The following is a 13,153-nucleotide window of genomic DNA, read 5'->3' on the forward strand; positions in this document are numbered from 1 at the left end:
CACCTAAGTTACCATTAAGTAGACACCACAGTATTCACTGCTGTTGGCACATTGATGACATGCAATGCCAAACTTTCAGACGTGTTATAACAAGATGTTGCTGATTAAAAGTCAAGAGATTAGCAAATTAAAAGATTAACGTGTCACTAACCTGCCACGCCCTGTCAGGTTAGTGAGAGCGAGGCTAAGCAGCAGTCCAAAGCTCTTCAGTTTGACTGTGCAAGCAGACGCCTTGCAGTCATTTCTGCAGAACTTCCATACAAACACACTTGGGGTTTTTTCCTTCAAGCTGGCAGAGGCCATGGGACAAGAAGAAAGTCACAATGAGGAGATGGACTTGGCAAGGATTCATGAGCTGTGTGTCATTTTCATGAAGGAGTGTCCGAGTGGTGCCCTGCACCTGCATGAGTTCAAGAAGATCTTTGGAGTTCCAAGCAGCTCTGTAGAGGAGTCCCTTTTCATAGAAACAATATTCAACTCGTTCGACACAAACAAGGTAAAAAGACAGAACAATTTGTCTTTGTAAAAATAAATGTACAACTTCACTGTAAATGTACCTTTTTGTTATTTTTAAACAGGATAACACACTGGATTTCCTCGAGTATGTGGCAGCACTTCACTTGATCTTACGAGGTAATCTTGAAGATCGGCTCAAGTGGTCCTTCAAGATGTATGACAGTGATGGAAACGCCAGGCTGGACAGGACGGAGGTGAAACGGCTTGTCAGGGTAAGATAAACTGTGTGATTCAAAGTTTTCTTTTCATTTTGAACAGTATGTTAAGAGTGAAGATTTGTAGAAAAGGAGGATCATCTGTGTGTAATCTGTCTTAACTGTGAGAAGTTACCTGGTTTCATAACACAGATCTTTTCAAGACAGCTTAAAGTACTACTCCTGTGCACCAGATTAGGCCCAGGGGTCATGTAATGCAGCCTCACGGGACATTAGATGAACACATAATGAGGCCATTCTGGGAGGCTGCTGTTGTAATTTACTAGAAGCTTCTAAATTTGGAGACATAAATGCTGGTCATTTATGGTAAAAGAAAACTTTAAACACTTTTTATTGTTTTCTTCTTGAAATAACAAATCTTAGTAATTCTAAGTCATTCGTTTGTTAACTGATGTTAAAACAATCTTATTTGTGAGCAAACAGACCAAGTGTGTATACAGCTAGCCTTTTTTAGTGTTTGTGTGCGTGTGTGTGTGTGTGTGTGTGTGTGTGTGTGTCAGACCACAACACAATATGCTATCTGCACCTGGATCTTTTTTCAGCTATGCATCATATTTAGCAAATCACAAAGAAACAAAACGTTGGCAGAGTCGACCCTGTCAGAACAGAATAAACTTTCCTGTCAGCATATTGGAGGACAACACACTGTATATTTCGGAGATTAGATCTAAATTGAATGTGAGTGTGCTTGATCATCATTTCATGTGTCTCATGCAGATTCTTTACAAAATCAAACTCCACAAGACTCACATAAGCATGACTCCATCCCAAATCTGTGACCGAATCTTCCAGCTGGTTGACCAGAATAATGATGGTGAGTGTAAACCACTGCACTATGTTGTGAATATGCTGTGATTGTTCTGAATATCTTAGACATGAGACGTAACATGTCTCATGGTCTCATGTCACTGTAGTTTGTTCCTATACTGACTTCATATATGTTCTGTTTTCATTTCAATGCATCCAAAATAGTAAATCACCACAACCTAATATGAGTTTATCGTTAACTACCCACTTTTAGTTTTAAGTATTTAGATGTTCCAGTTGTCTCTTCTAAGGAGGAAGCAGGTGTAGTAAAATATGAATCTAATCATAAACTCTGAGGTGATGGAGTCTTGGAGCTTCTTCTGAGAGCCTCTTTAATCATCTCTGAGTATATCGTCATCACTGGAGCTCTGATACTTGGATTCACTGTGGCAAAAAGAGCAGAGCTTCAATCTTCATGCAGTGGACTGTGTAATATGAATGCATCATTGTGGGCCATATAAAGCAAGGATTTTTAAATGAGCTTTGTTCACTCTGTCACTGTCATAGACAGAATAAAGATCTGATTAAAAAATATGTACATTTCTTTATACTGCCATAATTTATATTAGATATTGAAATCTGAGTATTCAGCTCTAACCTGACAGGACAAACTGTAGGTGACAGACACTGAACATTAGCAACGAGAGAACATGGCTCGCTGATGGATCTGTGGTGGTGACTCAGACAGTAATACACTGAAAAAAATATGTTGTTGGATTTACTTAATTCAATGGTGGACATTTGTTGCACACAGATGTTTTGCTTTGGCAGCAACTTAAACAATTGAGTTAAATTAACACAATTTATTCATGTTCAATAAACCTGTGCAATTTGTGTTGATAAAATGTGACTTAAACATGTTTTGATGAAGTAATTTGAGCTCTTGGAATATTTTAATCCTTCACAATTTTCTCACGTTATCCCAACACGATTCAATAACTTTGACCCAATACTACTTGGTCACTTAAATACTACATGTTATCTTCAAATTACATTTTGCTATTATATTCTAGTATCAAATACACAATTTTCAAATGGAGGCCTTATAACAGATTGTATTGTTCTCTTCCAAGATGGTTGCTGGCACCAGTAACCTTTCAAAACAACATGTCTAATTTCACTGCAGTAGGTAAAGAATTAAACTGACATCTACTCCTCTACTGAATCTATATAAATCAACAGTTAAATAATGTCAGTTCTTCCGTGTTCTCTGGAATCAATCGCAGCAAAGAAATTAGACTGTTTCTTTTGAAAAATGTTGGGAAAGAACAATACAAAACATTCTATTTAAGGCCTCTGACATCAAGATTCAGTTAAACAACAATTATAACTAAACAATTTGAGGTAATGTTAGTTTCCATTAACATTAAATTAGGTTACTGAATTGGCAAACACCTTCCTATTAACACTACCCATTTTACCCCAATAACTAAAGAAATTAGCACTTGCAGGTCAAAAACTTTATTCAAGAGATGCAAAAATAACATTGATACAGTGACTGTCAAAAATTACAGCACTGATCATACTGTGACATCTTGGTTCAAAACAGCACACTTAGAAATATTCAACGTTCTTTACTTCAACTGAATGAAACTGAAAATACCATTTCACACGACCCATATGGGATATTTAGACTGTATAACTGTTCACGCTACATCTCTTCACTAGTAAAAGAAAGAAAAAATACAAAGAGAAATTTAAAAATGCTGCCAAACAGACAAACAGAACTTGTACAGAGCAAAAGGAAAAACAAACAACAACAAAAAACAGCTCGTCCTCATGGCAGTTGCAGAGTATATAAAAATGAACCCTGCGATCCGTTCCTGGAATTGAGCTTCAAAAATGCAGCAGAACAAGTGTGAGATTTAAATGTCTTCTCACCTAGAGCTGGTCACCTCACATGCATAACAGTGAGCTTCGTTGCAGGAGCAGTTTTGTCTTAGTTGTGAGCTTTTCTTGAGAGCTGAGTTGCATCCAACTCCATTACCACCCATTGAATCACCTCAAAAGTGTAGCAGAGTTGTGATGGGTAACTCATGTTGAAGGAATAAAAAAGGTCCAAACAGCATGGCTACTGCAAAGGTCACGTTATCCAGATCTTGAAGAACAACATCAGAAAAGTCATTGCCTGCCGCATCTCTGGAGACAGATGTTCATTGTGGTTTTCTCAATCTGTGCAGTGGCCTCAGTCAAGTCCTGGTTAAACACAAAACATTTCTTTAAGATTCCTTTTTAAACTCATCTCTTTTGAATCTACCAGTTCTAATGTTAGAGTAATTTAAACCAATGCAAGCAACATAGTAAATAGCTATAGCCAAAGAGTGGCCTGCCATGCTGCCATTCATGGTCTAACAGAGTTTCTAAGAGAGGGTGAAAAACATAATAATTTCAAATGCTTTACATTAGTTTTTGTTAGAAAGACACCGGCCCATCAGAAATCCAGGCTATGTCACTCAGAAGATGTTAGAATTTAGACTTTCAGCCCCACAATTTGGTTAGCTGTTGGTCAGTTGGTCTTTTTTTTTTTTTTTCTTTCAAACAAAAGCTAATGTAAATACTGGTGGGATTTTCCTTTGTTCATTAGAATGACAAATTTAAAGTTTTTTCACACTGATGTGACCCCTAATACAGGGGTGGGGGTGGGGCCTCAAGGGCCGGCGGCCGAGTTCACTACCAGGCCTCATGTGAACTTCAAATTATTAAAGAGGACTACTGGTCCTAACCAGTCCAATGAGGATCAAGTGGATAACTAAATGCATTTTTAAAGGTTGCAAATCCACAATCTACTCATAAAACACTCACCATGAACTCCTGCACCAAGATGTTGCAATTGTCTTTCACACAGATGCGGAGCACTTTGATGAGGGACTCCGAGCATTAATGTCATCCTTGACTATTATAACAAAGAAAACAGAGATTTGTGAACTTTTCAGTAGCACAGAAGAAAATGATCCCAGACAAAAACTCTTGACTTTTTAAACCAGTCAACATGCAACACCAGCATCTACAAAGCAATATCAAAAGTTCCTGTTTGACATCAACTTTATGGATATATAGTTTCCAGAACATTTATTTTTTAAAAAAGATAAATTTTTCTCAGTGGGCCAGTAAATGCATGACGAAAATTATGGCATCCTTTTAGTGGAATCATTACTCACAGGTAATAGTTGACTGTTTCAATGGATGTAGCATAAAAATTTTACTGACCTAATGCAATACATATACACTTTGTAGTTAAAGAATTTTAAAGTTCTTACTGTCATAATGGCAGCTACATCCTTTAGCTTTGTGCCCTGTTCCCCCGATCACTTTGCAAACACTTTCAGCAGACTGTCAGAGAGAAACTCAGCTCCGTCAGAAACCTTGACTGTAAAGGCATGGTTGGGATGCACTGGAATGCTGCATTTTATCTGAAATGACATAAAATTATTTTGAAATAACAGCAGGCACTGTGCTTGGTTAATCAGTAATGTTTTGTTGAATAAAAACTGTGTTTCCAGATCTTATGGGATTAAAAAAAATCCAAAGATGTTTGTTTCTGATTTGCAACCCAACAACCCACAAGTTACAACCTCATTTCAGTTCAAGTGTGCATTAATGCGAGTCCAGTAATCACCTTTCTGGCAATACATACAGGTATAAGTTAAACCTATGGCAGATTTTGGATTTCTCAGTTGTATTAATAGGGTGAGTATGCATGCACCTAATAATTATAAAAAACCCATTATAATTAAGTTACAGAAACGAAAATAGAATATACTTTCTTACCATAACACCTTGAACCCACAATCCATCAGCTGACTCCTGGTGAAATGCAGAATAGAGGTCGTCTCTCAATGTGCAGCAAAAAAAACAAAAACAAAAACAAAAGGACAGCAGGTGAGGCCAGGAGGGGTAGGGATGTAAGCTAGCATAATGCCGCTGATGATATTAGCTAAAGCTGTTCAATGTCCAAAATCTCACTAACACCATGGTGCAGTAAATACACAATGTAACTGAAGAGTCAGTTGGCAAATCTATTCACACAGAAAACCAAATTATGTTATGAGTGCCTCGTAATTAGGTTTAATGTGATATTACGGCTCTTGTGCCAAAGACAAATTCAAATGAAAAAGCGCCAATTCTTTGACAACAGATAAAACAGCAAATAAGCTAACGGCTCTTTTTTAGCATGTTACATGGCGACACTCTAGACGTTTAACTACATTTGGCTGAAATATGGTAAATATTAATTCAAAAAATCAAGACATACCAAAAACGTAGAGTTGGCTGCTCGACTTGACTGAGATGGATGCCTTTTTTAAACCACGATCCAAAGCCCGCGAGATGAAATCACGCGTGGTTTCACGAGATTTAACGTTGCTATCTTATTGACTTACTTCACCTGAACATGATATGAACAATTTAATACACCCTTTCTGCATATCATGTAGTTTTTACACTATATAGTTACATTTAACTTTAAAACATGAGGCAATTGTGTTAAATACATGCAAGATGCTTACATAAATCCAAGAGATGGCCAGTCCCTTTTTTTCAGTGTAGAGTCTGACGTGGATCCACCCTTAATAAGCTTGTTTTTAGTAACTAAAATCTGTTTTTATGTCAGAACATTTTATTGTTTCAGCAGTTGTTGTGAAGTTGTTCTTCTTAACTAGAAATAATTCTGCCATCGTGCACTCTCCTTGCCCTCTTTCAGTTTTTATTCCTGAGCTGTGCACTCATTCTTATAAATTCAAATAAAATACAGATTTTACTTTTTGATTCAACTTCAGATATCATGTCTGCTTCATTTGTCATTAAATAGCAAGGAGGCAGACCGTACCTGGTCATGAAAGTGGTTGTCGGTCAATTGTCCCATTCATTTTGAGCCTTTAAACTGGGGCACTGTTTCTAGAAAAAGCTGTAATTCTTAAACATTTAATGCAAAAAAAATAAATAAAATAAGACCCCTTGAATTAAAGCTGCAACTCAGTTACATTTTGATTATTTAATGTAAAATTGCCTGTAATGGTGTAACACTGCAAAAATGTGACTTTTCCCCAAACATCATAGAAGCCGTGGTATAAAGTCAACAGTGTGGATCGTGTTTTTGTGCCCAACATGTGAGATAACCTTGTTGGAGTTCATGGAGGGAGCTCAGAAGGACGAATGGGTCATGGACCTACTGAAGCTTGATGTCAACGCCACCGGCTGGGTCATTCAGAACTGCGGCAGACTGGAATCAGCCACATGATGTATTTGGAGGCCGACAGAGTGGTGCTATCTACATACCTGAGGTTTAAAAGTTTGCCTTTGTCTCCACGTTCATCTCCCTGAGGCTGTATACTCTTGATTTGGACATTATACATGAACCTCTTCTGTTGGTAGTGTTCAATCATCAGAGTAATGTAATGAAAGATACTTACAGTCATGTGAAAAAGACATTTCTGATAGGACTCTGTAGAGTTATAGAGTCATTGTTAGCCTGCGGGTCTTCTTTTCTTTTTTTTCCCGCCCGCTCATATGTAGTGTTGCTGTGTGCTGTTCTAAAGTGCATTTAAAACACAGGAGAGCATGGTTCCTGCTTCCTATCAGAGAGCAGCACGGCTCCTCCCAAAAACCCTCAGTGTCTATATGCATTTAAAATTGAGGGTAGGGCACCAGCGCCAGAGGTGGGTTGGAATACACCGACCATCCTCTGGATGCTGTAAAATGTGCCCACCCCCAAGGCCCTATATGTATGTGTTATGTGAGAGTGTGAGTAATGTGGATGTCTAGGTTGCAGAATAAAATTGAGGCACAGGCGGGTCTTCTTTTCACAGCAATAACTTCAAGGAATTATTCACTGTGTGAATTTATCAATCTATCCATTCTCTGTTGAGGGATTTTGACCAACACTTCTTTACAATAGTGTTGATTGAGGTTTGCAAGTAAATAATTTATGCACAGCAGTTCACTCAGACTGAGGTCTGAATTTTAACTGTGCTGAGTCAAAACTTTGACACCTTCTTTTTTAGCCTTTATGTGCTGGTGTGCTTGGATCCGTGTTCTGTTGTATGACCCAGTTTTAGCCAAGCTTTAGCTCTTGGATAGATGGCCTCACATTTGACACTAGAACACTTTGGAACACAGAGTTTTCCATGACTGCAAGTGATCCAAGCCCAAATCATCACCCCTCCACCACTGTGTGCTTGACAGTTGGTATAGACTGTTTCTGCTGTGCTGTTTCTTCTTCGGTGAGGTATGTTATGGTTAAACTTGTCCACTTTAGTGTCATATATGTAAAGGACATTCTGGAAGTCTTCTAGTTTGTTCAGATGCAACTTTTCCCACCTAAGAGTGCTGCCAGAAAGTCTAAGAACATTATTAAAGAAAAGACAATAACAGATAACAATAACACTGTATTATGTCATGCAGGAGTGTGCCAAAGGAGGCAGCGTAACACTGAATGTGAGCATGACTTTTGTTTCTTTGTTGCACTTGGAATCTTTGTCACGTGTAATAATGTATCCATTTAAACTTATTACAACAACTTCTTTTGCCCTTTTACAGCAAAATAAAACATATTTTGTTCACAGCAAGTTGTATTTCTGCCATTTTATCATTTGGCAAGAGAGACTAAAAGAAACTTTCTGATGAAACCAGGCAATACGGTAAAAAACTAACCAAAACAAGGAGCTGAGAGATACTAAAACTGGTATAATTATCTGTGGATTTGTCACTTTATGTACAAATTACACTACATACTGTACATGTGGGAGGACATAGGACAGGACAGGAGATTATTTTGCACCTGGTGCCATCAAACTATCTATCTATATATATATATATATATATATATATTTTTTTTTTACATCATGTTGCATTTTCTTCGTTTTTCATACTGTACTAGTTACTCACTCAGGTCAGCAGTTTGTACACATGTACACATCTACGCTGTGTACATGTGTGTGTTTGTACTCAATTTGTAACCAATGGTTAATAGCCAAAAGAGTTTTACTGATAAATGCAGAGTTAAGCAGATTAAAAAGGTTGCACACCTCTGTGGTCATTTTTAAAATAGCCAGTTGTATGTAGCATTGGATACGTTACAGCATACTGCCTACATTATATGTATGTTTATATGTAATGTAAACGTATTGTTCTTACTGTTAGTCGCAAAAAAACAAAAAATGATTATTAACAACACGCTCCCTTTAAGGGTTGCCATAGTGGATATCCTGCCAACATATCCTGTCCCTCCTCTTTTGTCATACCAAACCTCTGCATGTCCGTCTTTGCTATATCCATGAATCTTCTCTTTGGTCTTCCTTATTTCTTCTTAACTAGTTGCGCCATCCTTTGTCCAGTATGTCCACTATTACTCCTCTGCACCAAACCACCCTAACCTTACCTCTCTTGCTTTTTCTCCAAACCACGTGAATACCAAGGTTGAGCGGTTGGGGGGAGAAAGGCAAGGTGATGACAATTTGAATTTTGTTGTTTTGATTTCTTGAAATACAGAAAGAAATCTGTTGAAATACTTAGAGAAAGCAAAGAGTCATTTTAGTTTTTATCGTTTAAAAAAGGAGAAAAAAAGAAATATCAGATTGAAAGTGGTGCTTGATAAAACTATTGTGGTGACACACTGTTTGCCAACAAAATTAGGGTTCAGCAAAGGGCCGTTTAAACGAAAGCGGAAATGGTATGACGATTATTCTCTTGGTCGCTGGTTTCTCTTTGATAAGGATTGGAGAGTACAGCATGCCTATTCCAGTGTTTAAATTTAAATGTTTAGCTAATGGAAGACTTAACTCCTTTATTGTGGACAAATACATTATTTTTATATGCAATGTGTAACTCGTTAATAATTATACACAGATGGGTACCCTCCGGACTCCCGCAAAGATAACAGAAATGCGCATGCGCATTGTCATCCCAATTGTCTATTGACAAACGTGAGCAATCTGTCCCGTTTCACTTTAGTCGTCAAGAAGAATAAAAATGTAATATTGCAGGATTTGTTTAACGTGGCGATCTTTGAAGTGGATTCTTCATGACTTTGTGAACCCGGTGAGCTGTTGAAAGTAATGTTTTACCGGGTATAAGACGCATGACATAGCGAATTTCTCGTGCGGCCAAGATGAAATTCAGAGCTAACTATGTTAGCATGTAGCTGCATAGCTGACAAGATTAAGTTAGCTGGTTGGATTAGCGTTAGCTATAACTGGTCATTTAAAAAAAAAACCCGACCGACCTGCACGGGGCAGCCCCTAAAGACCTGCTGCTGAACGAAGTGCGAAGCGTTATGAGGTCGGATGACTTGTGGTACGGGACGGTCAGTTGTAAGAATTGCTGATCCCGGTTGCTAACTCAAGCTCGGCTAATGTCGAGCAAACGTTAGAGACGCTACATTTCTTATTTTTCCTCCTGTAACATGGCGATTCTATTATGAATTTAGTGTGTGTATAATTACCATATAAACGCGAGCTTGTGTTTCAACAATGTTTGCCTGCAGTAGCTTAAACCGTGCTCCTAATTTCCATATATTAGGCACACTAGGAGGATTTAAGGATAAAATACCACACATTCCCAGTCTGACCGGGAATGATTCTGCGTTATAGACTTCATGCAGACTTCAGTTGTTCTTCTTGCTTGTGGCTCATTGTTGCTTGAAACTTGTGTTTGTAGGTATAATTCGCAGAAACCTAAAAAGTCCTGAAATTCATGAAAAGCTACACTGTGGCATGAATCGGAAAACCAGTTTGACCTGATATTTCCACCTTGCGTCACGTGGGTTGGACGGTTCAGCGAGCTGAATGAATTTGGCTGATCATGCACCCTGTTGGTGCCCTATGTGAAGCACAGGGCCTCGAGTCGTGGTCAGTTTAAGCCTACATTTAGTCTTGCAGTGGTTTGAGTGGAAGATCAACACCTGTCGGTCTGGGTTTAAGGAAGGACATGCCTTTTGTTGCTCCAAATCAGCTGATGGCCTTTTGGAAAGTTAGAAAGTCTTTACAGTTATATTTAAATCTATCCTTGGTCACCATCCAAACAGCCCCTTGTCTGACTTGGCATAGCTTTATCCTGTTAGCTCAGGTGACCTGAAAACCTTCCTGCACTCCTCAGTCAATCTGATATTCTAGAGTGCTAGTAAATATTTTAAGAGCGGACATTGCGAGCACAGTCTTGTGTTGCCTGTAATGCTGTGACCGCTGACCTTCTAATTCATTTACATTATTATAGGCTTTTGTTGTCAATTATAAACATTTTTTTAGAGAACTTTAGGCTCAGATTAAATGGCGTTTCTGACATAAAGCCCGTTTCATAAGGGAAACCATCTCCACACCCTAGGCAGCAGCTGACTCACTTGCATCACCACAAGGCTTTAATAGTTCTTCTAAAGGTTTACTTAGTGAAATCTTATGACTTGTACTTCTTCCACGTAGTCCTTCCTGAACAAAGGCTGACTTTGAGTCACCCTGGCTCATCCTGAACTAAACAAAAGTGAGTCTGAAGAGGCAAAAGTGCACCACTGTAAGAGAGGTGACGAGTGAATGCAAAGAAATGGTTTTATCCTCATTAGACTGTTTTGTTTTGAGAGTTGTTGGATGCCAAAATCCTTGCTGATATGAAAGAAATGAGATAATTAGCCCAGCATATTGCTTTGGATGATTCACAGTTCCATCTAAGCATTATTTAGCTTCTGCTGAGCCTTAATGCAGGCCCTCATTTTATCCTATCTGAAACAAGATATACTGCTCCTTCCCGTTCACCCCTTCTTCTTCTACTCTTTGTAAACAGAAGTTTGAACAGCAGGTGGGTGGGGCTTTTAGGCTCACCATCAGAGCGGTGTGCCCGAGGTGACCATGGTACAAATATCTGTTCATTGCCGTTATACAGAACCAAGATAAAAAACCAAAACAAAACTGCCTCTTGGGAGTATTTGTACTTACACTGAGCAAATTGTTGAATATGAATATTCACCATAGCAGTGAAAAAAGATGGGATGTAGAGGTGTGTGCCGTAAGATGTGATGAATAATACATGCAGATTTTCTTCTTGTAACACACTGAAGAGAACTGAAAGAGGACACATTGTTACTCTGTGAATATTTACTTTTTGTGTTGATGTTTCAGGTCCAAGAGTAACCATGCTTAAATGGTTTTCTGGTGAAGAGGGAGAGCCCGGCTCTGGAGTAAGTACACATGTGCTCGTTTCCCATTCCTCGAAGGCTCAGTAATCACTGATTATCACCGATAACAAACTATATTCTGAAAGATTACACAAGCATTAAGCCCTTAAAGTGCTAGACTTTGGCACACTGGAACACTGGACTGTTTCCAGATTTTGCCTCCATCACCTTTTCAAAACCACAGCTGCTACAGAGTAACCTTTCTATGTACCTGACAGCATTTTTCACACTGTGATGAATCATTTCATGTCATTTCACGTGGTGTCATTATTATATAAAAGGCATTAAATTAGCTGAAAGGAAACCTGGTGTAAGCTATGCAGTGGGACTGCTGGCTTTGACTTGGCTGCCTGTGAGGGCGCGGAGTCACTGTTAAAGCTTAAAGCTCCTCACATCTGGATCCTCTTTGCTTTATAGCTCATATGTTGACATTCGGATTAGTTCTGACTAACTGATGTAATCAGTGTCAATTTGCAAATCATATTGTACATTTTCTGCACTCTATTATAATATTACAGTACTATTACTGCATTATCATTCTAATACTTCTCACTCATATATATGTTCAGTCTCTGCATACTCTACACAGTTTCTAAACAAAGCAGCATTTTGTGTTGCAAATAAACATGAGGGCACTCACTGCAACATTATCAGTGTTCCTTTCACTGACTCACCACCTCGTCCGTCTCTTCTCAGGGCTTGGGCTCTCCACCCAGCCATGCTGGTGGCGGAGAGATTCCTGTGGAAGAAATGGCAGAGAGGCTGACCCAGACTGAGCAGCTTGTCACTCAGCTGAAGGAGATGATTCGTGAAAAAGATGCAGCTCTTTGCTCCAAAGATGACCAGCTGAAGGTGGGGACAATTTCTTCTACAATATTAGTCCAATAAAGAGCTGTGCATCTGGTAGGACAGTGTTGTCCAGTTGTGCCAAACTGGGATCATATTTCTCTGATTAAACCATGAAAAACATGTGCTAGCTTTTGTTATCATACAGTCAGGTCCATTAGTATTTTGATAATTATATATTTCTTGAAATTTTGCCTAACATCATCAGAGTGGAATTTAAATTAAACCATCAATATATGATTGGAGTGCAAACTTTCAGCTTTATTCAAGGGTTTAACAAAAGTATTGCATTACTGTAGCAGTTATAGCTATTTAGTTATTTTTATACACATACATACATCCTCCATTTCACAGGTTTAAAAGTAATTGGACAATCTTATAAAATTTTTAATGCAAGGATTGCTTTTAATAGTTGGATTCACTCTGCCCAAGACCGAGTTACTGGGTTCCCAACCTGTTAGGCAGGCCTCAGCCTGTGGTGCCTGGATGAATATAGCCTAACCCCCTTGAACTTGTGCGTGAGGTTTAGCAATACCAGCTAGATATAGTTGGGGTCTCCCCAGCACATGGCTTGGAAACAGTCTTTCGGACGAGAGAGTCATTTCCTTACGTA

General features: G+C 38.6%; 2 protein-coding genes and 1 long non-coding RNA gene across 4 annotated transcripts in view; 2 read left to right on the forward strand and 1 right to left on the reverse strand.

Annotated features, from left to right (window-relative positions):
• Window positions 1-203: 203 nt before the first annotated feature.
• guca1g (guanylate cyclase activator 1g) lies at window positions 204-6,708 on the forward strand. 2 transcript variants are annotated; one of them, XM_004571839.5, is made up of 4 exons: window positions 204-496; window positions 579-728; window positions 1,449-1,545; window positions 6,594-6,708. In XM_004571839.5, exons 1-4 carry the CDS (start codon window positions 302-304, stop codon window positions 6,605-6,607), a joined length of 456 nt encoding a protein of 151 aa, XP_004571896.3. In that variant the 5' UTR covers window positions 204-301; the 3' UTR covers window positions 6,608-6,708. The 2 variants fall into 2 exon arrangements, with proteins under 2 accessions (XP_004571896.3, XP_076742936.1); XM_076886821.1 differs by lacking the exon at window positions 6,594-6,708 and having other exon boundaries at window positions 1,449-2,231.
• LOC143419561 (uncharacterized) lies at window positions 2,727-6,084 on the reverse strand. Its single transcript, XR_013099564.1, has 4 exons — window positions 5,307-6,084; window positions 4,796-4,948; window positions 4,341-4,431; window positions 2,727-3,734 (listed from the first exon to the last, which is right to left on the reverse strand). It is a non-coding gene; the product is annotated as an uncharacterized LOC143419561 (long non-coding RNA).
• A 2,730-nt stretch (window positions 6,709-9,438) lies between the features above and the next one.
• The window catches only part of LOC101467868 (uncharacterized), a 38,624-nt gene continuing 34,909 nt past the window's right edge, over window positions 9,439-13,153 (forward strand). The window contains exons 1-3 of the mRNA XM_076886827.1: window positions 9,439-9,572; window positions 11,639-11,697; window positions 12,391-12,546. Coding sequence (XP_076742942.1) covers window positions 11,653-11,697; window positions 12,391-12,546 — 201 coding nt within the window. The 5' untranslated portion in view covers window positions 9,439-9,572; window positions 11,639-11,652. The remainder of the gene's footprint in view (window positions 9,573-11,638; window positions 11,698-12,390; window positions 12,547-13,153) is intronic.

Source organism: Maylandia zebra, linkage group LG1 (assembly GCF_041146795.1).
Source record: "Maylandia zebra isolate NMK-2024a linkage group LG1, Mzebra_GT3a, whole genome shotgun sequence".
Lineage (NCBI taxonomy): Eukaryota > Metazoa > Chordata > Actinopteri > Cichliformes > Cichlidae > Maylandia > Maylandia zebra.

What these genes read in the sequence shown, in the direction of transcription:
- guca1g (XM_076886821.1), top strand. Translation starts at nt 302, where the DNA reads ATGGGACAAGAAGAAAGTCACAATGAGGAGATGGACTTGGCAAGGATT. An exon ending in ACTCGTTCGACACAAACAAG is followed by an intron (nt 497 to 578) that starts GTAAAAAGACAG and finishes ATTTTTAAACAG; the next exon opens with GATAACACACTGGATTTCCT. An exon ending in AGGTGAAACGGCTTGTCAGG is followed by an intron (nt 729 to 1,448) that starts GTAAGATAAACT and finishes TGTCTCATGCAG; the next exon opens with ATTCTTTACAAAATCAAACT.